This window comes from Zea mays, chromosome 5, assembly GCF_902167145.1.
Source record: "Zea mays cultivar B73 chromosome 5, Zm-B73-REFERENCE-NAM-5.0, whole genome shotgun sequence".
NCBI classification, from domain to species: Eukaryota; Viridiplantae; Streptophyta; class Magnoliopsida; order Poales; family Poaceae; genus Zea; species Zea mays.
Window position 1 is genome coordinate 220,704,944 of NC_050100.1, and position 25,220 is coordinate 220,730,163.

The 25,220-nt window shown below is 41.8% G+C and overlaps 1 protein-coding gene across 1 annotated transcript; it reads left to right on the forward strand.

Moving 5' to 3' along the window:
- Window positions 1–991: 991 nt before the first annotated feature.
- On the forward strand, window positions 992–14,772 carry LOC100278338 (Phosphoinositide phosphatase SAC2). Its single transcript, NM_001367356.1, has 16 exons — window positions 992–1,470; window positions 2,479–2,683; window positions 2,769–2,934; window positions 3,384–3,606; window positions 3,870–3,946; window positions 4,044–4,225; window positions 4,301–4,398; window positions 4,508–4,635; window positions 4,706–4,828; window positions 4,942–5,347; window positions 10,218–10,339; window positions 10,478–10,579; window positions 12,779–12,982; window positions 13,141–13,269; window positions 14,174–14,249; window positions 14,383–14,772. Exons 1-16 carry the CDS (start codon window positions 1,411–1,413, stop codon window positions 14,467–14,469), a joined length of 2,388 nt encoding a protein of 795 aa, NP_001354285.1. The 5' UTR covers window positions 992–1,410; the 3' UTR covers window positions 14,470–14,772.
- The last annotated feature ends 10,448 nt before the right edge of the window (window positions 14,773–25,220 follow it).

The window sequence follows — 25,220 nt, forward strand, 5'->3', positions numbered from 1 at the left end:
GATCGGGGTGTTGAAGATGATGGCCATGGAGTCGTCGTGTATCAACGACGCACCCCCTACCTGGTGCGCCAGCTGTTGGTGTTTGTGACCCGACTGTGCACCACGGGGGTTACCCACGTGATGCTCTTGGGTAGGATGACATTATTGATTGCTACTCGATGGTACGTGCGGAGGCACATCGGTATTGCTCGTAGATTTATATAGGTTCGGACCAGTTTGAATTGCGTAACACCCTACTTACTGTTGTGGCTATGTATTGATTTCTGGAGTATGAAGATTACAAAGGAGCTTTGGGATGGCTCAGTCGCTATTGATAAGGATGGAGTGAGATGAGATGATTTTGTAGGGGTCCCCCTCGGCCTTATATACACGACCAGAGAGTTATATCTTTACAAGTTGTGATCACTATCTACTTCACTTATCCCTTTCTTTGTCGCAGCTTGCAGCCGAAGTCTTGATCACCTTCTCGCCCGAGTTATCGTTGAATGCTTAGCTCCTCAGGTGCTTTCAACCGCACCACCCGAGATATCAGTGCTTCGATAGTGGCTAACTCGGACGCTGGTCTTTGTTTTTTTAATCAGGCTCGCCCGATCCGGTTATATCCTGTTGGCCCATCCTGTAGGTTAAACCAATAAGAGAACTATCAGACGACCAATGATACGTTTTAGTATTCATAAGTAGCCGGGATATATATCCCCACTACGCAGTAATAGCTTAACCTACAACAGTAACTTTCTTGTTGTGGAGTGCAAAACAATAATATAAATCAAATAAGTAACTGCAAAAGTGTTGGTCGCTGAATCGCAGGTAGGAAACAGGGCCTGTACCACTCACTCAAATTGCGCCCCTAATTACGTCTTTCACCGTCACTACTGCCATGCCAGGCTGCAAATACCAGTGTCACCTTCTAAAGATGCCTCCCTGTGCTTATCTGGTTGGTGTTACCGTCCCAGCAGGGCAGCAACGAAGCAAACGGATTTTTCCAGCCAAAGTTAAATTAAAAACGGGAAAAAACCACACGCCTGCATCTTTCTCTCTCTCGTCTCTAGACGTGCGGTGCAGCAGCTGTATTCGCCGCAACCTCCTCCCATCCCTTGCGCCAGCGGATTCCTTGGCTGCGCGGAATTCTCCTAGCCTCCCGAGCCTCCCCAGCTCGAGAAGGGAGCTCACGGTGACGCGGCGCGAAGGGCCGGGTCAGATCTTGGCCGTTGGCCCCGAGGCGGCGGTTTCGCGTGGGGTCCAGCAGAGCCCGGCCCGCGCGGGAGCCGCTCTGATTCGCCGGGGGACGCCGCGGGGAATGCTCTACCTCAAGCTGCCGGCGGGGGATCTAGGGTTCCGTCCGGGGGCGCCGAGGCGGGGATCCGGCGGCGGCGGGGCCTGAGGGTGGCGCGGGCGTCGGAGGCGGCCGCCATGGAGCAGGACCCGGAGCGCGCCTGCCTTCGGAGCTTCGAGCTCCACGAGAGCGAGTCGGTAAGCCTACCAATGCGCGCGCTGCTGCTTGGTCTCGTTGGTTGCACCACGGGCTGCCTTGCTGTTGCCGTTGCCGTTGCGTGCTGAGGGAAGGGAACCATTCCGTCAGACCTCCGGATCGGTCGATTGGTTCGGATCGGCTCAGAGTAGGCATTCGAGCCCCGTTGTTAGGAATTCTATCTGTTCGTCTCGTTCGGAATTGCCATTTCGCGTCGATTCGCGTCAACTGTTCTCGACCGTCGAATCTCTTGTTGTATCTTCGCCGCAAAGCTTTGGTGTTTTCGTACCATCCACACTTGAGATGATTAGACAATAGCTTAGCTCCCCTCTTCGTCAATCAATCCGGACTACTAGTCTCACGCGTGGCATGGCAACATGTTGTGGAAATGTTTGTCTTACAGAACGTCTGCCTGTTTCCATTCTATACGGATTCACATCCAATTCTGATCTGCCGAAACATAGATAGATGCTACTTAGACCGAACACTTTCTTTGATATTAACAGAAAAGTCTCCCTATAATTCACGCGTTACGGTCTGCCTGCCACTCAGGACCTGCTGCCACTTTGTTTGCTTTCTCGCCTTCTCGGTGTCTTGATGATCTTAGCGCTAAGAGCTATGATAGATCATTGGTTTCTAAAGCTGTGAACATATTAGTTTCCACCTTTGATCAAGTCTACAAATATATGCCTAATAAGACTTGGCAATAATATACAAGGGAATTGATAACAACTGTTAAGTTCACTAAGGACATCTTTTAATTAGGGTTGGATAGAATCAAGTGGGAAGGGTGAAAGCTTGTGCTTATGAGTTTGGTGGAACTTCTCCCTGTATCTTTCTGTAATACTCCATCTGTGAATAAAATGATACAATAACCTGTTGTTGGTCAATATGTTTGCATTCAGTCATCAAACTGTTGATTGAATGGATTAATTTATCCGTTCAGTAACCGATGCACTTCCTTATTGCATCTGACCCTAGTTCTAAGTTTGTTTTGCTTTACTTTGCAGAGCCTTTACGTTCTAGGAACTAATTCTGACAGAACACTTTGGAGACTACTCAAGATCGATAGATCAGAGCCGTCAGAGCTTGTGATAGACGAGTGTTCTACTGTATATACTGAAAGTGAACATCCTGACTTGTTGAAGGGTCTTGATGACGAGCACAGGTCAACTGGCGGAGTAAAATTTGTTACAAAGTTTTATGGCATAATTGGTAAATGTTATTTTCCTTGTTTGTTTTACAAACCATGAATGACTTACATTTGTACACATATTTGATGATGAATTTGTTTTCCCAGGTTTTATCAAATTCCTTGGGCCATATTACATGTTGATTATTACTGAGCAGAAAAAAATCGGGGAAATCTTTGGTCATCCAGTGTATCAGGTGACCAGGACTTCAATGGTTGAATTAGCAAATTCTAAGACAAGATCTACTTTTCAAAACTTCAAGGACGAGAACAGGTTTGTTTGGTTCCATTGTAGTATCAAACTACCAAAAGTACCAAAATGTATTACTATTTTCTTCATTAACTTAAAATGGCTGGGCTGATCGAGCAAAAAATACTGTGTGGAAAATGCAATTGTTTTTCTAGTCTTTTTGTGTTTTTTTGTTTGCTCAATCTAGCAGTACATTGTTAAGAACTCTTTTAGCCTCCATTGCTCTTTTGTGTGCTGGGCCCTCAAATGCCACTGTTTGAAGGATCCATGTCATCAAATATTCCAAAATCCAAAGGAGCTTTATTTACTTTGTAATTTGCAATTTAATTTATCTAGATCTGCAGCTAACTTTGTATAGTACTATTTCTTTTGAACTAAGTAATGAACCGTGAAAAATCTTTCCCACTTTTCTTCCGTTCACACCGCGTTAGCGTAATTGTTAACAATAAGCCGCTTCTTTTTGTATCCTGCAGATACAGGAAGATCTTGAATGCACTTGATCTTAGGAAGGATTTCTTTTTCAGTTACTCATACCACATTATGAGAAGTCTTCAGAAGAACTTGGCTGATCCACAGGATGGATGGACCTTATACGAGACTATCTTTGTGTGGAATGAGTATCTGACACGGCGGATCCGTAATTGTCTCAGAAATACTTTGTGGACTGTTGCATTGGTCCATGGTTTCTTTAAGCAGGTACATGCTTAAGAAACTAGTTTCCTTGAATTAGATACTACACTTATTAAGGACAAGATACTAGAAATTCTTTTAATTCAAAAAAGAGGTACAAAAAATAGTCATCTGTGAGCATGTGACTGGATTCATCCGGATGTTCTGTCTACCAGGATTACATTGCTTAGCATTGGTTTTTTTCTCTCATTTTCTGTACTCAGTCATTGCAAAATATCATTATTAGACTCCACACCCGAATCTAAAAAAAGTCCTGCTGTCATGTTTAGGATAAATTCTCAATATCTGGCAAGGATATTATGTTCACACTCATCGCTAGACGGTCGAGGCATTATGCTGGAACCAGGTTTGTGCTTGAAACCTATTTGTTAAATAAATTGTCTCCTTTTCTAGTTTGGCATGATATTTGGACTTGGTTTAACAGATAATGTCATAATGAACAGATATTTAAAGAGGGGGGTGAATGAGAAGGGAAGAGTAGCAAATGATGTTGAGACTGAGCAAATTGTCTATGAAGCTGTGCCTGGACCTACTGAAGTAAGTTCTGTTGTGCAGAATAGGGGCTCAATTCCACTATTCTGGTCACAGGAGACATCAAAATTGAATCTTAAACCTGATATAATATGTAAGTTGAAAACCTTACTATGACGCACCCATCATTTTCATCAACTCCACAAGTAAAAGTTCCCCATTTTGTCAGTGCATGAGATGCAGAATAATTATGAAGCTACAGAGCTTCATTTTGAAAATCTTAGAGCAAGATATGGAAACCCTATCATTATCTTAAACTTGATTAAGGTGAGTTTACCTTCATTCTGGAGTAGCAGCATCTTGTCATTGTATCTACACATGAATGATAATTTTCTGTATGCTGCTGTCATTGCTGTTATTGTTATTTACTTGGAAGACACGTGAGAGGCGAGAGTCTATACTCCGCCGAGAATTTGATAAGGCGATCAAGATAATAAACAAGAGCCTGTCAGAAGAGAATCATCTGAGGTTCTTACATTGGGATCTTCATCAAAACTCTCAAGGGTATTCATTGTTATATTTCTTGTTTCTTATCTTTGTTTGGTAGTGTGTTATTGATGTAGTTCTGTTTCAGAAAACCTACAAATGTACTCGACGTCCTTCTAAAAGTGGCATTTCGGGCTCTGAATTTAACTGAGTTCTTCTATTGTCAAGTCGCACCAAATTCTGAGACTTCTGCACAATGCCCCACCCTATTGTAAGGCTTTTCCCCCAATTTTAGTTTGGTTCACTCTGTATTGCATGCTACCTCAAAAGTCGATACTATTTTTCTTTGAAAAAATAATCCGTTTTCTCAATCATGTTTTACAGGAATGGTCTTGATCAATATTTATGTGATGACAACAATAGTGACGACACAGAATGCACTGAGATTGTTGGTGATGTATCCCAAGAGGATATCTCAGGCAGCTCTGATTCCTCTGGTAATGCAACCACAGAAGATAAATTTGAGAATAGTGGACTGCCACCACCAAAACCACCAAAATTCCAAAAAGGTGTTTTGAGGACAAACTGTATAGATTGCTTGGATCGTACAAATGTTGCTCAGTATGCACATGGTTTAGCTGCTCTTGGACATCAATTGCATGCGCTTGGTTTTATAGAATCTCCAGAACTAGGTTTAGAAGCTCCCTTGGCCCATCATTTGATGCACTTTTATGAGATGATGGGTGACACACTTGCTGTACAGTATAGCGGTTCTGCTGCTCATAACAAGGTAATTTGTGGCATGTTCTTTGGTTGTAATACTAGGAAGGGAATACTTCTAGTTGGGAGTTGTTAGAACTGGTTATTCTCATTAGCTTAGTTTGCAGTGTAGCACGTGAACAGACTAGGATGCTTGTTTTGTGTTTTACTCTTTCACGACTAACTGTTTCCAGCATATAGCCATATACTAGAATTGACAATGAATGGTTTTGCTTGTTTTCATAATTCATACCATTGTTTCTATTGAAAAGTCGAGCTACTACCTTATACACTGTTTCCAGCATATACTAGAATCGACAATGAATGGTCTTGCTTACTTTTTTTCTTTCCACTGTTTTTATTGAAAAATCGAGCTACTACCTTATACAAGGAAAGACAACTACACTACAGCACTATATATTTAAATGACATCTGCAATTTGCACCATAGACAGACTTCCAAGATGCTGTGAACAAACTGTTCTTGTGAGCCATGGCAGCTGCTCCTGGTTGAAATATAAAATTGAAACTTGAAGAGTGACACTAAAATGGAAGCACGTTATACTGACAGAAGGGAAATGCCACATGAAATCTTATGCATTGCTTAGGAAAGGATTACAAATATATAGTGGCAGCCAACACCCTTAAAGGGCCGAACTAACATGAGGCCTAGGCCCAAACACAACACAAAATCTAACGCCCCACGGTCGGAACTCTAGCCACTGCAGATGTTGAGACTGGACCGAAACTCTGCAAACATCGTCGAACGAAGTCCCTTGGTGAAGATGTTGGCGAACTGGGAGGTCGTCGGAACGTGAAACACACGGATATCTCCAATGGTGTCGCACTCGCGGACGAAGTGCAAGTTGATCTCAACATGCTTTGTGCATTGGTGTTGGACAGGGTCGGTGGAGAGGTAGACGATGCTAACGTTGTCGCAATAGACAAGAGTGCTTCACGTCAGCAGACTGTGGAGCTCCTGGAGAAGCTAACGAAGCCCGACCGCCTCGGCCATGTTGTTTGCCACGGAGCAGTACTTGGCTTCAACGCTGGAGTGGGTGACTAAGTGCTGCCGCTTCGACGACCAAGAGACAAGGTTGTCACCCAGGAACGCGACATAGCCCGGAGTGGACCGGTGTGTGTCCGGACAACCCGTGCAGTTACCGTTGGTGTAGGGACGAGGTAGGAGGCTGAAGAGCGTAGAAGAAGCAAGTCGTAGTTGAGTGTGCCCCAAAGGTACAGAAGAATCTGTTGCACAACAGTGAGATGCGACTCCCGTTAATCATGCATGTAGAGGCATACTTGCTGAACGGTGTAGATGTCGGGCTTGGTGAAGGTCAGGTGTTGGAGAGCCCCAACTAGGCTCCTGCAAGCGGTGGGATCGCTAATTGGAGCGCCGTCGTCAGAGGAGATCTTAGCTTGAGTGTCCATAGGCGTGGCACAAGGCTTGCAGTCTGTCATCCTAGCTCACTGAAGAATCTCCAAAGTGTACTATCGCTGATGGAGGAATGTGCCACAAGCACGACACTCCACTATAACACCAAGGAAGTGGTGTAGTTGACCCAAGTTAATCATCACAAACTCCTGTTGCAAGGAAGAGATAGTGCGCTGCAAGGTCAGTGGAGGGCCCTAGCCACCTGCCGACTGACCATCGATTCCACGTGACGAGGATCGCGCTTGACGATGACATGGTGGTACACCGACGACTTATCGCAAGAGCGTGTCGAAGCATCAGCCCGTACACGTTGATGATACACATGCACGAGGTCAACGAAGCGAGCCGGAGAAGACGTGGCCGCGCATGGCGCATCGGGAGAAGTCAGGGCCACGTTAGGCGCAATGAAGGATGTTGGACCCACATGTGACATCGTAGGAGAAGACATGGTCGTGTTGGGCGCAGCGGGGGACGTCAAGGCTACGTCGGGCGTTGTGGGGGACGTCAAGGCTGTGCGGGGAGCTTCGAGGTACCCTGGGGTTGCGTGGGGTTCAATCGGAGACACTGTGACCGTGGGGGGCACCACCGAAGGCTTCGAGACTAACGCGACCAGTGGTGAACCTGACAGAGGACGGGAAAGAGGTGGTCCTCTGGGAGAGACCACTGGGTCAGGCTCAAAAAGTGTGTTAAGCTCGATGGTGGTGGCAGACAGTGGAAAATGGTGAAGAAGGGGAAATCAGACTCGTCAGAGACGACGTGCCGAGAGATGAGCATGCGATGGGCAGAGAGATCGAGCTATCGGTACCCCTTATGATCGACGGAGTACCCGATGAACACACGAGTCTAGTGAGGTGCAAACTTATGAGGTGTTATGGCCAAGAGATTAGGATAGCGGGCACACCCGAAAACTCGAAGATGGTCATAAGAGGGAGAGGTTCTGAAAAGGGTGAAGTTGGGAATGGAGGCATTGATTGCCTTCATAAGAAGGTGATTCAGGAGGTAAGTGGCAGTGTGGAGACCCTTAGCCCAATAGCGAGCAGGAAGGGAGGCCTGAAACAACAAGGTGTGGATGATTTGTTGGTGGTGCAAATCATACGCTTGGCCTTGCATTCTGAGGGGAGGTGTAAGGACACGACATCAACAGTTGCACGCCATGTGAGAGAAAGAAGGTATGAGACGTGGAGCTATCAAACTCCCACATGTTGTCGCACTAAACACCATGGTTGGTGCAACCAACCGAACTGAGTGGACACCCACACGAAGAAGTGAGATATGTCGGTTAATATGTCTGACTTATGACGAAGGGGAAAGGCCTACAAGCAGTTAGAGAAGTCATCCATGATGACCAAATAGTACTTGTAATCGAAAATGCTCAATATCCGGGATGCCCAAAGGTCACAGTGGATGAGGTCGAAGGGGCGAGCGGTTCTAGACATGGAAGAGGGGAAGGGAGAGAATGCTGGGCGCCATGAGCGTCTGCACGAGGTGGTGCACCAAGGTGTCATGCTTGTGTGGCGACGGTGGCCAGATAATGTGCGACGGGAGCAATGCCTCCGTGGCCTTGGCGCCCGTTGTAGCTGTCAGATCCGTTGGACGCCACGGGATCACTGCCCTTGGCAGCGAAGTTGGGGGGGTGTGAGCGAGCGAATCCCCGTTCCTGTAGCCTCAGGCTACATCAAGCCACATAGATGGCGCCCAAGCTTGAGAAGAACCAGTGGCGAAAAAGCCCACGGAGGAGCCCGTGGCCGCGAAGACCCAGAAGCCCAAGGCGGAGAAGGGGAGAGCAGGCAGCGGCGCCGCCGCTAGGGAGAGGAGGGAGGAAGAGGAACTTGGCTCGATACCATGATAGAAGGGAAATGGCGCCACTAGGGAGAGGAGGGAGAGAGAGAAAGAGAAACTTGGCTCGATACCATGATAGAAGGGAAATGCCACAGGAAATCTTAGATGCATTGTTTTGGAAAGGGTTACAAATACATAGTGGCAGCCAACCAATGATTTCAAGTCGCCTGGTCGATCCCTGGGACCGACCAGGCGACTAGTCGCGATTAGGCGACGACTAGGGCGATTAGTCGACTCCTAGTCGTTTCCTGGTCGTCCTAGTCTAGTAGTTATACTTATGTAGCTATATATATATAAATGTACATGTATACAACTACATTATATAAATTAGAAAGTCACTACTTAGCACAGGCTTAGGATTAGAGCAGCCAGCAACCATCTACTAATTTGGCAGAACTGCAGAGAAGGGGGAGATGGGGGAGAGCAGGAGGAACCTTGAGATGACTAGCTCATCTCCTCAATGGTGCAGGTCTGCTGGAGCTTGGGAAGGGACAGGGTGGAGACTACAGCTGGTGAACCTTAAGACAGTCGCCGCATGTGGAGACTGCAGCAGGCGAGCAGGGGAAGGGGCAGGGTGGTGTAGCCGCTGATGATGTAGCCGGCGATGAGCTGTAGGTCTGAAGGGGCAGCCACCGGCGACCAAGTGTGAATAAGGGCTAGAACAGTCGAGCTAGCAAGAGAGGAGAGTAGGAGACGTAGTGCACTGTTTGGCGGCTAGGTATTGCAGAGGAGAGGAGAGGGTAGTCCAAAGTATACTGTAGATGGGTTGAAAATGGCCCAATAACAAAACCCTAGCCAGGACGACCAGGAAACAGTAATCGAGCGATTAGTCGCCCTAATCGGCGATTAGTCGGACGACCAGGACGACCAGCCTATCTAGTCGAGTCGTCCAGCTAATCGAGCCCAAATAGCCGACTAATCGCGACTAGTCGGACGACTTGAAATCATTGCAGCCAACACCCCTAAAGGGCCGGACTAACATGAGGCCTAGGCTGAGACACAACACAAAATCTATGTACAGTTCTCTTACAGTTTTTAAATGCATTACTGTTATCTGAACCTTGATGAAGGCTAATCATGGCACTGGACATAGCTGTATGCAAAGAGGGATAAGTCATGCATAATGAACAATCTTTCCATTGTTCCAATTTATAGGCTAATAACCTACACCAGTTCAATGATCAAGCTAAAACAAATGGGCCCATTGAAAATGCCACATCTCCAACAAGCAAGCTGTCATTCCTGTAACAAGGATTAGGCTGAGACACAACACAAAATCTAACATGTACAGTTCTCTTACAGTTTTTAAACGCACTACTGTTATCTGAACCTTGATGAAGGCTAATCATGGCACTGGACATAGCTGTATGCAAAGAGGGATAAGTCATGCATAATGAACAATCTTTCCATTGTTCCAATTTATAGGCTAATAACCTACACCAGTTCAAAGATCAAGCTAAAACAAATGGGCCCATTGAAAATGCCACATCTCCAACAAGCAAGCTGTCATTCCTGTAACAAGGATTATACCTTTATTGATTTGTGGCATGTTGTCTTTTTCCTTCTATATACCCTATGTTTTCTTTCAGCATTGCTCTAATTTTTCTGTGCTGTGTTCTTTTCTGAAGGTATTCTCTGCAAAGAGAGGTCACTTGAAGCTTTTTATTCAGTCACAAGAGTTCTTTAGGACACTTCAGCGGCACTACAGCAACACCTGTATAGATGCTAACAAACAGGCTGCTATAAACTTGTATGTTTTACTGGATACCAGTGTTTGTTTGGCAGAGTAGTCTGTTTCCTTTCTTTTATCTGCCGTAGTGTGGGTGTGACCGGTGTTTTGATTGGTTTTTTATATCTATCGTGTGGTATTCGCCTTCTTGTATTTCAGGTTTTTGGGATACTTCCAGCCACAGCAGGAAAAACCTGCACTGTGGGAGTTAGAATCATCTGCTGGGAAGCATAACAATAATCTTTTTGATGGCCACCCAAGGTAAGTCAAGAATATATTTAGTGACATAGTATATCAGTTCTTAAATATTTTCATCATCATCATCAACATCAAAGCCTTTTAGTCCCAAGCAAGCTAGGGTATGCTAGAGTTGAAAGCTAACCAAAACCATAGGTCAAGTTTCAAGCACATAGATAGCTGTTTTCCATGCACTCCTATTCAAGGCTAAAGCTTTGGGTGCATTGCATCCTGTCAAGTCTCCTTTTACCGCATTTTCCCATATCAACTTCAGTTTTCCCGTTCGAACACTAGTCAAAACAATGTTCTTAATTATTTTCATGTTTTGAGGTAATTGCAAGAACGCCATTAAGCTGTGATGCATTCATTGTACTTGGAAGTGTTTAATATTAACCTTTATGTCCATAAACGTAGGGCTGCATAGTGGCTATACGTGATCCATTAAAAGCTTCATATTTGTGCATTCTATTGTTTGTTTAATTTCGTTTGACCTGTTTTGTCCACTCATAGTATTTTTTATTTTTTTAATATCTTCTCTATCTACCCACCTATACCTAATAATAAAGAATGAAGAGTTTCTTCCAGCCTGCATTTTTTATTCTGAAAACACCCTTGGGTCTTCCATGTGCTGTATGCGACCTGGACTCACGTCCTATGCTCATACGAGTTAGAACGACCTACATGCAATGATGGTACGGACTCAGACTTCAAGACGTAGTGGGTCCTGTTGCTGCGCATGGTCACGTTTGCAAGTCATATGTTGATGTCCAGTTATTTTTTTATAAAAGATGTTTGTATTCAATGAAATAGATCCAATTTTTTCCAGGCTGTATGGTTTCTTTATGATGTTGTAATATTTTTCATGTTGTACTGAATATTTGCAAGCATGAAGTCACTAACAAGTATAGTTTCAATATTCCATTTTTATTTTCAAATAAAGATAAATTCTGTTTTCATTAGTTTATTACTTGACATTGTAAATTTTCATTTTAACTTTTCTTTTAAAAATATACTTTTAAAATTTGTGCAGACATTGTTGTGTGGCTGAGTTACTTTCCTTTTACAAAAAAAGGCCTTGCACTGAACTCCCTTGCAAACTGGAATAGACAAGCTGGTGATATAGGTTCTGGGGAACCATATCACTCAGACCTTTTCTTTACAGTTTCTCCTGCTTAGACTGAGATATTCCATTTATCGACTCTACTTCCATATCAGCCATTTTGTGTATATTCTTCTTGGTCACAGTAAGCATAAGTTGAGGCCTCCTAGGGCAAGCTTAGTTGATAAGACTGAACACTTCACTTTTGCATCGCAAACTAAATCTCATCTTGTTTTAACTTAATTAGCTGGCAATGCCATGCTACTTCAGAACACACAAGTGTGTCTTAATATTTTTACACAACCATCCAAGCAGCAATTGAGCATCTTGATATAGGCTTGGTACTGCAGTGCAACAGCTAGAAATAATCTGGATGATTGAAGTTCTTAGATGTATTACAAAAAAATCTTGCAGAATATGTTGAATTTGTAGCACTGTGATGATTTATGATGAACACTCTAATGAACACCATGACTTAGTTCAAAATCTGTTGGATTATATAATCTGGGCAGATTATAATCCCAAACAAACACCCCCTTACTTAGGGCCTGTTTGTTTACCCCCATGGATTATATAATCTGGATTATTTTTGGAGGATTATATAATCTGGATTATATAATCCGGATTATATAATCTGAGTAGTCCTATTTGTTTACCTAGATTATTTGAGTTGTTAATATGATTCTTTTGTATGAGGAAGACAAGAATGCCCTCTATATTTGTACTAGGTTGAAACTCATGTATGAAAAAAAATTCAATTGACATTGGCAAATATTGCATTAGCAATATTATCACGGAAGGCATTCATGTCACCTTCTTCATCCCCAAATTGACTAGTACTAGGCGCAAAATCGATTCGGTGGATTATAATGACAATGGTGGGTAATTTCTATAAACTTGAAAGGGTAGTGGGGAAGTGGGAAAAAAATAATCTGAAATAAGCACCTCCTCACTTGCTTATGGATTATCATAATCCAAGGGGTTAGATTATATAATCTGGGCAAATAAGCTGGACTGTTTGTTTGCCTCTTAGGATTATTTAATCTAGATTATATAATCTGGGGGGTAAACAAACAGGCCCTTAGCAATATCCTTATCATTGACTGTTTATTTTGATGTAACAGTACATTGAAAAGAGTAAAATCAGATGGCACCATTCTTCATGAAAGTAATGCTTCTATATCTGGCTCTGGTCGTTGCCATAATGAACAGTTAAGTGCATCGCAGCCTGATGTCCAGAATGGGTTTCAATTCCCAACTTCAGAATCCGATTCACTTCATGAAAATGACATTTCATCAGCTTGTGGAAGTGGAGTAGCACACCTAAGGTTTGTTTATGCTTGTTTAGGTTTTTTAAATAGTTTTTTTACTTATAGAAGAAGAAAAAAATACTCTGAGGTTGAAAGAATTTTATTTTTCAAAATTGATATAATAAAATTTCCTGATTACATATGACAATTTATTTGTCCTCCAAAATTTGTTTTAGGTATACTCCTACAGCCTCTGACGTGCTTCATGTCCCAAGAGCTAAAGTTGAATATTGCCATGATTCTGGTGATTCAAACTTTTTGGATCTTGAATGGCTTTCCACTTCAGGCAACTCAAGTGATGAAAGGTTATAATTTCAGTTTTTACTTTATCTTATATAACTCTCTTTTCATGCATTTTTGCCATCCATCGGTAGCCTTCACCAGAATTTTCTCATTATTACGTTATATATGCACCTTTTTTTTCTTATTTTCTTCTTAAGGACTATTCCTATTTTCTGCTAAATATAATGAAAAAAAAAACTCGGCTGGGAAGGGAAATACCGTCTTTTTGGTATTATATTAAGAAGAGACCGAAACATGGTCTCGACCGAGAAAATGCTCGAACCCTGGCCTCCATCGCTAGCGGGCCGTCACTGCCACTTTGCAACGGCCCATTCGGAGGGTGGCGCGCAGGACGTAACCCGGGAGCGGCTGGGGCACAACGAGGGGATTTTTTAATCCAGCCCGAAATTCTAGAGGCCCTTTCGAACCTGGGACCTGGAGGTGCTACTCGGAAGTCTTAACCATTATGCTAGAGGCCCTTTCGCTACTTAATATAATGATGCGCAACTCTCCTTGTGTTCGAGAAAAAAGATTAAGGATAATTATAATCTGCACTGCTATTATTTCTGTTTTGCTTAGCTCCATAAGTCCATATGCATGCAAAGTTCCCTTGCTCTTGCAACCACATTCCACATAGCTAGAACCAAAGAGACGGTAGGATTTTTTTTTCAAGAAATAGGAGGGCAGACCCCCTGCTAGAGGTTATCTACTGGTTATATATTAAAGAGAACATGCACAATCTTCTATGGTACGATTTGACAAGATCTTATATGCTTAAAACCACATTGTAGGTGCATGAAAACAAAATATATATAATGTGGTTTTAAGCATATAAATAGAAATAAATTCTTTTCTCATGCTGCTTTGGAGACATCAATAGAAATAAATTATTTTCTCACCGTTTCTTGGTCAACTATGCTGGAACAGGTCTATTGCAACTAGCACGCCAGATGCAAACCTATCAAATGAGAATGTCATTAGTGGCATAACTCCTGATATCATGGTGAGGATGTGGCCCAAAAATATGTATTGTCTATAAAACAATCCTTCTCAGCATGTTGGTGTCCCCATTGGAAACATTTTACAGGTCCCTGGAAACTTAAAAGTCAATTAACTTTTATGTTGGTGCTTTTCAGGAAAACCATCTTGCTGAAATGCAGTATCAGAAGTTACCTCGGAATTTTGTGCAGTGGGTTAATCACGGTGATACCTTTTGGTACTAAGATCGCAATTACTGGAATTCAATATGTCGCCAGCTTCCCAGGGTGGGCATTAACACGGATCTGAGTAGTAGATTATAGAGTGATATGGATGCTGCGGCAAGGCATTTCTCCCGTGATATACTCCGCACCATCCCCAAAGTCCTTTATTGGTCCACGTGTTTTTACAATGGGTGAGTAGATAGATATCTTTCTGTTGAAAGAAAATAGAGATGATAATTAGGCTTATTATTGTTGACCTGAAATTGTCATTATTCATGGGAACATGTCATATTTTCTTGTGTAAATATATATGCTTGAGGTGCCTTTGGTGGTGGTTGTTCTGTTGCGGAGCAGCTGTCGCCCCGACGGAGGACGGTCGCAGGGCGACCACGTGCAGCTCCCGCGCCCGCGTCCCATCCTGGCTGAGCGCACCCGCCGCGACTATTCTCACTTCTCAGTGCATTGCGTCATTTCAAAATCCAAAATTGCAATATCACTCACTGGATGAAATACCCTTCCACATGCTTCAGTATTCAAGACATCATGTGTATAATAATTGATGCATGTTCTATGGTTAAATATACCTTGGGAAGGGAAAAAAGCGTAGAGAAGATGTATGTATCGGCAAAATATAAACTGTGATATAGATCCGCTCTGCCATGGTGGGCCTGCTAGTACACGTTATTTATACCAGTGAAAAATATCTAGCTAATTCTAAGTGAGTTCCATTGTTTCAATAGAAATACCTCTAGTTTTCGAATTTTATTACCAAAACCAAACTCCCGCCTCCCGCGACAGTTCGATGGACAAAATTAAAATAGACCTCCTCTCGGGATGATATTATACTGAAACTACTTTTGAAGCATTTTTCTTACTAGAAAAGACAGTGCCCTATCGGGCGCTATATCAAACATATTACATATATATACACATGACCATTTCGTGTTGCTGGTGGCTGCCAAAACTAAAGTATGTTACAGATATAACAATTTGTTTGTTTGCTTGTTCTACTGCAGTGAAGTGATTGAGATGGCAAGCTGTGCACCTCTTTTGTAAATTACAATAAGCTCAGGTAAGGACACAACACCATAAGGATGTGCCTAAGTGAATTCATCTATATCAGCAAATTAGCATCATTAAAATCCACCAACAGGAATTTCAGCAGTGCCTATGAGACACTGATCACTGTCCTCAACTGAGTAGGTCAGCGAAGTGCAAGAAATCATTTTAGCACACGTCAAACAATAACAACTAAAAATGTATCTCTTGAACGAAGAAGTAACTTAAATGGTTAAATTGAACAGCATATAACACCGCACAAACAGAGCAAGAAAATAGGTCTCTGATTTGTTCATTGTAAACCTCAAGAACACTAACAGATAAGTCATATGTGACAATTTCTTTCCTCTCCTCCGCAATATTGAACAATTCTTCCAGAGTTCTATATTTAACACCCCTATTACTCTCAGTCCCTTCCATGGTAAAAGTCTTTCCTGTTCATGTCTGTCCGTAAGCAAAGATGCATACATTGTAACCATCTAAGATAGATGTGACCAGTGGAGACGCATCCACATACACAATATTTGCTCATTAATTCAAGGTGCACAGTAGACAACAGAAGTCATATAAGGTAAGTTGTTTGAACATAATAGTTTAGCACTTTTGTTGTTTTTTGAAAACATGCACGATTAACCAGCTAGCAATCTTCTCCTATAATATTAAACTCAAATAACTAAATATGTAGACTATTGTGTCTAACACAGCGACCGCTAACAACATAATGATCATAATGCTTTTTAGCCAAACATGTATAAGTACCCAGCTAGCAATCTTGTTTTTATAATGTTAAACTCAAATAACTGAATTTGTAGACTATTGTGTCTAACACAGTGATAGGATTGCAATTGTAAAATAAACTACAGCTTCATTCAAACATCAAGTTATCACTAATATACCTTGATCATCCTTCGGCATGAAGACTCTATCAAACTTAAGGTCTTTTTAGTTGTTCTGCCATTTGCATTCTGGCCTGATGACACCTCATCTTTGCTTAAGGGCCGACATCGACAAAAAACCTGATATTTCTTGAAATAGTTGAGAAGACAAATAGAATGAGAATACAAAATACATTCTCTCAGGTAAATGTTAAGAGTAAGCATAAAGAACTGGATGCACATATGATAATAGATACCTTTTGTCTCCTGAACAATATTATAAAGTTTCTTCCTCTTATCCATCTCTTCATAGTACTTCAATTTTAAATCTTCACACTGAGCAACTGCAATAATTAAACCATACACTGTTTATTTTATAATTGCAAGGCTGCAAAATTACACTTCAGACATTCGAATGTTACCTAGGCCTTGAACTGCTCTGATCATATTGCTCAAATCAGGAATTGCATTCACACAATCATGTGCTTCAAGGGACAACAATTGATGCTCTTGTTTAATGGCTTGTGGATTAAAGAGTGAAAAAAAACATTCAAGCTACTCTAAAAGTTGTTGTGTTAACTTAAACTATATTGTCAAATAAGACAAGCAAATTCAGAACAACACGACACTTATATAGAGCGAACTAAAAAGACAGATTTGCAAGAACTGGAGCCCAGCCTGCACGGACCTCCACGCCGACTTCTTGCTGGGCTCGCCAACCTTGTGCCTGGTCGCTCCCTTCTTTGCCTTCCCTCCCCCTCCGATGCCGGTGGCGTCCATGGCTGCAGCTGCACCTGTGGCTACTCGGGTCAGAGGAGATCTTAGGAAAGAGAAACACGGGCCAGACTCTGTCAGCCAGCAGCAAGGCTGCGAGCGCGGAGTTAGCGTCGTAGACCTTCTCAAAGCTATGGCGGTGTTGCTGGCGAGCCGCCATTGTTGGGGCACGGGGGTGGTGTGGTGAGAGCAAGATCCAGGGGCTGAGGATCTAGAGGTTGCGCTCCAGCTTCAGTAGTGGCTCCGACCGGGCTTGGGTGGGCAAAGGTGGAAGGGGAAGGGATCGAGCCGGGTAGAGGAGGATGTCGACGACCGCGACACCGACGTGGCTGCCTCACCGTCGTTGGATACACGAACTTCGCTGCCGGGGTAGGCGGCTACGGCGCGAGACCCAGTGGATGCGAAATAGAGAGAGGGGTGGCGGCATCAGGGCTGCGGTGGAAGCGACACAGCAGCGAGGAGTGGGAACCCGAGATCTAGAGATGGGAGAAGTGGGAAGGGAGAGAAGGATCAAACCTCAAAGGTGAATTGCATAAAATAAACTCGGGTCCGAGAGTTCAGTCGCTCCGTACCTTTGGCACGTGTCGTGGAGTCACAGCCGAGCGGCCCGTGAAGTATACCACAGAATATTTTCAAACAAGAGAAGAAATTGGGCATGTTCCCAATTACTGAAAGATGACAATCATGCCATCAATCTGCATACTCTGGAATAAATAGCCAAAGTAATTATGATAGCATAGCCTCCTATTTCATAGAAGTATACCACAAAATATTTTCAAACAAGAGAAGAAATTGGGCATGTTCCCAATTAATGAAAGATGACAATCATGCCATCAGTCTGCAACATTTCTTAGATTATCATGTGTGGTAGAAAACTTAAAATATGGGGGAAAATGCATGATCAAGTTCAAATAACATAATCAAAACAAGAGGTAATGATATAGGCAACAACAAATTGCCTTGAATTGTCACTCTCGATCTTAGCCTTGAATTGTCACTCTCGATCTTAGCCTTTGGCTTGAGTCAGAAAAGATCTGATCCTCTCTATACAGACTGACAGAAAATAGCTTATCCAAACCAGAAAGGCTATTAGTTTTGGTCTCTAGAAAGCTCCACCTGCACGGTTGACCGATATATCGTCAAAGCTCGGCACGTGTAGGCTGACCCGTCCCTATGCTCATTTCTGAAATCATTCATTACTCTGAAGTCTGAACTCAGACGCAACTGTGACTGATCAATGAGCATGGGTTCAGGCGCCAATGCTCAACATCTAAGAATTCTTTGGAATAAAAACAAACAGTTCGTTTTGTGGCGCTCTCTGGCCTCTAGGTATCATCAAGGATAAAACCTATACTAATAATAACTACAAATTAGTAAGTATCAGAATGGGTTTTCCTGTTCGGTTAATTGTGAACAAATGAGAAATATAACTTGAAATCTGAGAATGAAACGATACGATGGTACAATGCAGCTGTTTTCCCTCTCCAGAGGACAAAGAAATCTCGCTCATACCATGGGCTTATGTCATCACTCCTGAGTCACAAGAAAGGGGGGAAAGGTTAGAAACTTTGAGTGCATATAGACAGAAGGAACATAGTTGCACGTGGAACACAGTGAAATTGGTAAGATATAAAATCCACAACAATGCCCAGCATCCGAATATACCGACCAATAACTTGAAATGAAACAATTTTACAGACAATTAACAAAAACAGGCAGTATTTCAGTAGAACCATCAAAAGTTAATCCACAAAAAATGGCAGGCACCGTAGTACCATTCACACGAATAATCTACTGAAGACTGCCCACACCACATAAAACAGCAGACAATTCGAAGCTTTGATATGGTAACTTACCCTGAATCTCTTCCTATAATCTGATTCAATTCGTGAAGTGTGATGTTTCCTCTGGCCATTAACCGATACTGATGAATCCCTCTCCTCTAAATTGTTACGAGCTGGCTCATATTGAGAAATGCGAAAGAAACCTTCACAATCCCAGGTCACGTCATAGTCTACTTTCAACCGTGATCCTTCCTTCAGAAACAAAATAATGTCAGATCTCATTATGTTTCCAAACTGGTAGAATATACAAGCAATCACTTGATGCCATCAACTAAATCTGAAAACAAAAGGTATTGCAAACGTGTCCCATTAAGTGTTTATTAAAAAGAGAAGCTGTCAGTTCAGATGTCCACGTTCGTCTTCCCTGTGAAGTAACCCTAGCGAGCCGGCGACCAGGATTGAGGGGTGAAAGGGAATTAGGCTTACACCTAGTTCCTAAATAATTTTGGTGGTTGAATTGCCCAACACAAATAATTGGACTAACTAGTTTGCCCAAGTGTGTAGATTATACAGGTGTAAAAGGTTTACCCTCAGCTAATAAAAAGACCAAGTTTTGGATTCAATAAAGGAGCAAAGGGGCAACCGAAGGCACCCCTGGTCTGGCGCACCGGACTGTCCGGTGTGCCACCGGACAGTGAACAGTACCTGTCCGGTGCACCAGGGAACTCAGACTCAAACTCGCCACCTTCGGGAAAGTCCAGGGCCGGCGCGCTATAATTCACCGGACTGTCCGGTGTACACCGGACAGTGTCCGGTGCTCCAACGGAACGCGGCCTCAGGAACTCGACAGCCTCGGGGTTTTACGAAGACTGCTCCGCTAAAATTCACCGGACTGTCCGGTGTGCACCGGACTGTCCGGTGTGCCAGCGGAGCAACGGTCATCTGCGCGCAACGGTCGACTCTGCAAAGTGTACATTTGAATTCAGAGTGTCAGAGCAGAAGTCAGAGGGGCACCGGACTGTCCGGTGCTGCACCGGACTGTCCGGTGCCACATGAGGACAAAGCCTCCAACGGTCGACCAGCTCCAATCTCAACGGCTAGGATGACGTGGCCGGGGCACCGGACATGTCCGGTGTGCACCGGACTGTCCGGTGCGCCCATCGCCAGCAGCTTCTCCAACGGCTACAATTTTGGATGGTGGCTATAAATACCACCCCAACCGGCCACTTCAAAAGGTGGGAGTCCAAGCAGCATTCCAAGTCATCTAGTTGACATACTCAAGCCCTCCCAACCACATATATTCATTGATCCATCCTATACACAAGATTTAGTCCACTACAACCAATACAAGTGCCACAAAAGAGAGAGCAAGCAATTGAGAGCTACTCAATTGAGTTTAGCCCTAGCGCCTTGTGAGATTCATTGAGAGATAGTGTGTGCTACATCTTTGTGTTCATTTGCGCGTGGAGTTTTTGACTCCCATTCGAACTTCCTCCAAAGTGTTGGAGGCTTGTAAAAGCTAGCAAGAGACACCAAAGATTGTGGTGGTCCTTGTGGGATCGAGAGTGATCCTTGAGAAGAAGAAGAGCTCGCCGATCCTTGTGTGATCGGGAGAGAGGGAAAGGGTTGAAAAAGACCCGTCCTTAAGTGGACTCCTCAACGGGGACTAGGCCTTCGAGGGCCGAACCTCGGTAAAACAAATCACCCGTGTTCATTGTGCTTTTGCTTGTGATTTGTTTGCTTTCCCTTACTCTAAGTTCTCTTGCACTATTCTTTGCTCATATCATTTGGTGTTGCTTCAAGTTAAAATCTCATTTAAGTAAAGCAACACTCCGCAAGAAAAGAACTTGAGTTAGTGCTCTTTTTCATCTAAGCTTTCTTGCTTTGTTATCATAGAATTATTAGTTGTATTGATTTATCACTTCCGCATTATTTGAAAGCTATACTCTTTACTAACAAGAACTTAGTTTTTATACTCCAATAATTGTTCATTTTGTTCTAACCACTAATCAAAGGATCTAGTTGGGGGATAAAGTTTTAATTTTCAGGTTTCGCCTATCCACCCCCCCTCTAGGCGACTTTCAATTGGTATCAGAGCTAGGCACTTCATCTTGAGTCTAACAACTCGAAGTGATGGCTCGTAGAAGATCCCAAAAGAACAAGAAGACCCAGGAGAACAAGGAGGTAACTCTTGAGATATTACTTTCCGATTGTTCTAATTATGTTTCTTGGTCTACTAGAGTGATAAATGCCTTTAGAGCGGTAGACCCACAATTAGAACAAATTTTAGACAAGAGTATTATTCCTCCTAACTATGCTAGGGAAAATGCCTCCGAAAAAGATTTAAGATGTATACGCTTAAACTATCTAGCTTATGACATCTTAAGTAAATCCCTTAGCAAAGAAGATTATCATGCCTTCATAATAAAATATGACAAACCCATTTGTGATGTGCATGATATTTGGATTAGAATTAAAAGCAAATTTAATAAGTCCAAACATGATAGTTCATTTTGTGCTTCTACTTCCCTTGGTATTTGTGATACTAACCCTTGCAAGGAAGATGAAGAAAATGAACGATGGAGACCAAACGATGAATCCACCTCTCCAAAAGGTTTGTCTTCCCATTTCGATTCCCACATATGTTGTGTGGCTAATGAAAATGATAGCGGAAGCACAAATGAGGATGAGGAGGAAGAAAGAAGCTTTGTGCATCTCTACGCTCGCCTAAGCCAAGAAGATAAGGCGGTCATGCTCAAACTTCTAGAGAGAGCGAGAGAGCAAAGCGAAGCTCGTCAAAGGCTAGAAGATATTCTCTCCATAAAGATGCAACACTTTGACGAGTTGACTAAAGAACATGAGGAGCTAAAGTGCTCTCATGTTGATTTGGTCCAAAGGTATGAAACTATTTCAATTGAGCAAGATAACGCGTTACATTGTATCGCTCAATTAGTAAATAAGAATACCTTGCTAAAGGACCAAGTAGAAAAGCTAAAAATTGAAAATCTAGCTTTTCAAGAAAAATACGATATGCTCCTATGCTCTCATGAAAATCTTAGAGATGATCATATCATATTAAACATTGCTCATCAGGTTGTGATAGAAAATTTAAAATCCCAACAACCTCACTCATGCACATGTATTCAAATTGATACTATATTACCATGTGCTAATGCTTGTTGTTCGTCGACAAGCAAATCTTCTTTTGAGCTAGAACTTGCAGGAACAAATGATGATACATATCAAAAGCTCAAGGAAGAAAATGAGAGGCTAAAAATGAGCTTGACACAACTAAAAGGGAAGTGCATTGCTCAACCTTCTCAAGATAACCGTAATCACATGGTGAAGAAGCTTGAGACGGGAACAACCGTGGCATGCACTACATCCCTTGAAGAAAATGTCAAGGATTTGAGGATTGCCAAGGGGAAGAAACAAAAGAAGAAATTCAACACCTCCTCCAAAAGCCTCAACCACGCCTCCACAAAAGGTAACATCCAAGGTAATGATCAAGCCACACTTCACATTAAGAGGTGTAGTGAATGCTTCAAAGAGGGGCACTTGATTAGGTCATGTCCCTACATTAAAAATGGCTTGATTATTAACAAGGATGATAGACTTTGTTTTAAATGCTCCAAGAAGGGACACTTGCTTAGATCTTGTCCCCATTTAAAACAAAGAGGCATAGGGTTAGAAAAGAAAATTTTTACTAACCATGTAGCAAGCAATAAACAAGGAAAGAAGAAATCTTCAAAATTTGGAAAACGCCTATGCTACACATGCCGAAAGAAGGGACATCAATGCAAAGATTGTCCCATTGGTAAAAATTTCACTCCTAACTTGTCATTTGATTCATATATAACTAGGCAACCCAAGATTGCAACTTGTGCTAGAAAGGTAACAAGTTTACCAAGCGCTAGCACAAAGGACACTTGGGTTCCTAGATCTTTGTTTACTAACCTTAACGGACCCATCAAGCGATGGGTACCAAAATGTGCTTGACAAGATTTGTAGGAGAAGGAGATGGTATGAACCTTTGGGGTGCTTGAGGGAGTTAATTCAATTCTTATCAACTCAAGCTATCAATCTTCAAATGATCTACATATTCAAGTTTGACCCAAGGTTACTTCAGTTTATTGTATTCAAAACTCATATCATCTCGGGAAGATATTAATGTTGTAGGAAATAAAGAATCATCATGTGCGGAATATCAAAGCCTACAACATGGAGGAAAGTCAAGGGATGGTAACATTTATATTCTTAAAGTGCAATTATCTTAATTTGTCATGTGTCTTGTGTAGTCACATAGAAATAGAAAGCACTTAAGGATGTTTTAAAATTATGTCATCATTCTTTGAAGAAATTCCTCTCATATGGTAGATTGTGTATTTATCAAATTCTATATTATGACAATCTACATGTTTTAAATTGTTGCAAGTTCACATGGCATGTCTTTACATTAATTATTCTATTATTGCCATGTTCTAGATATAGAGAGATATTTCATGTTCTTAAAAGAATAAGGTGTCATGTAAGAAATTCAAATACTTAGGACACTTATAAAAGGAAAAATTCTCTCTATAGCTAGAAAATTGAGACTAATGTTTTTATCTAAGTAATTTAAGTAGTCTCACTTGTAGAGATAAATTTCTCTATGGAAATGCGTAATCCATCATGACAAGGAAAATCAATCCAATAATTTATGTTGTATCTCTTATTGCTTAATTGGATATGATTCTTCTACATTTATCGCTCTCCATGTAATGAATTAGATTTATTCCCTTAAGTCTCAAAGAATTTAACCATGCTTGGCATACTTCATGGAATAATCTAGTTCATATTATAAAGTTTCCATGCTTTAGTAATTCACCTTTTCATTCCCTATCAAAATGATTACTAAATGGAAACTAGTGCTTGTGTTGCTAACGTATCTCTTGAGCTTACTTATAAATATGCATAGAAGGGAAAGTACACAAGCCTCATGGGTTGATCTTCACCCAAAAGAAGAAAGGTAAAAGCAAAGGTATGGGAACTCATCTTCTTAATTAAGTTTAGTTCCCATCTCAATGGGTATTTAATCTAAATTATCATATTCTACCCTTGTGAGGAATAGATTCGCTATTGGACCGAAATTAACTAAGTGTGCATTCAAATATCATTTTCTTAATGCTCATGTCCATTAGAATCTATTTAATGCCTTTGCGATATTTATATATATGTTATCATATTGATTTGCTTCCAAGTGATGATTAACTAACTTCAATATGATAAAGTAAAATCTCCAATGATTATTAAAATGCTTAAAAAGTGCTCACTCATTTTTCTCAAATGAAATGCACTAATGTTAAGGATTTTACTTCATGTCTGTGTGACTTGTGGATGATGAATTTTGTATGCTAATTATCTAAAGTAATCATCCTTCACCATATACTCCCTTGCGCTATTAACATGTCTCTTGAGTATTTTCAATAAGTTTGGAAGGAAAAAGAGACAAATATAAAGGGAGGACACTCAAATGAAAAAAGAAAGGACATCAAGGACAACAACACCTACTTGGACAATAAGGTTTTCACAACAATCAATGGTGTGGTTGTAAGCATTCTAAATCCTTTTTTCTTTATGAGGTTACCAGGCTTAAGTTATTTGTTGCAAAATTTATGAGCCTTGATCAAAATGTATAATGCTTCCCCCTTTATGTCCTTAAAAATGAATGCATCGAAATCATTTCTTTAAATTACTTGATGCATATCTTTAGGGGGAGTCCATTATTATATTTTGATTATGTTGAGACTATTGCTTTATCTTAGTAATTTCATATAGTCTCTTGCATGAGAATAATGTTTCTCATATAGTATGCTACTTCACATCAATCAAACTTGTTAAAGTAGCATGCTTATTGGATTCTCCTATTTTTAAGCTTGATTGAAAATTTAATGCCTTTGTTGTTTTCTTGATCGCATATTGGTTGATCATTGAACAACTTCAATTATCACTTATGCTTCTTAGTGCCTCATGTAATTTGAATTTGATTTCAATTGGTATGCACTAAGGAAAAAGGAGAATTCATGATTCATTTATGCAACTTGTGATCCATTTGATATATGCTAACAATAACTTGAAAAAGATCACTATGTGTTCTAGAACTCTCTCTTGTGCAAAGTATTTCCACATATTGTCATTAAGTATAGGTCTTAAGCAACTAAGACTAAGGACAAAGCACAATGAAGAGAGCGTCTCTATGTGAAGGTACGAAAGGGTAAAACCACTTCCTTTCATTCAAACT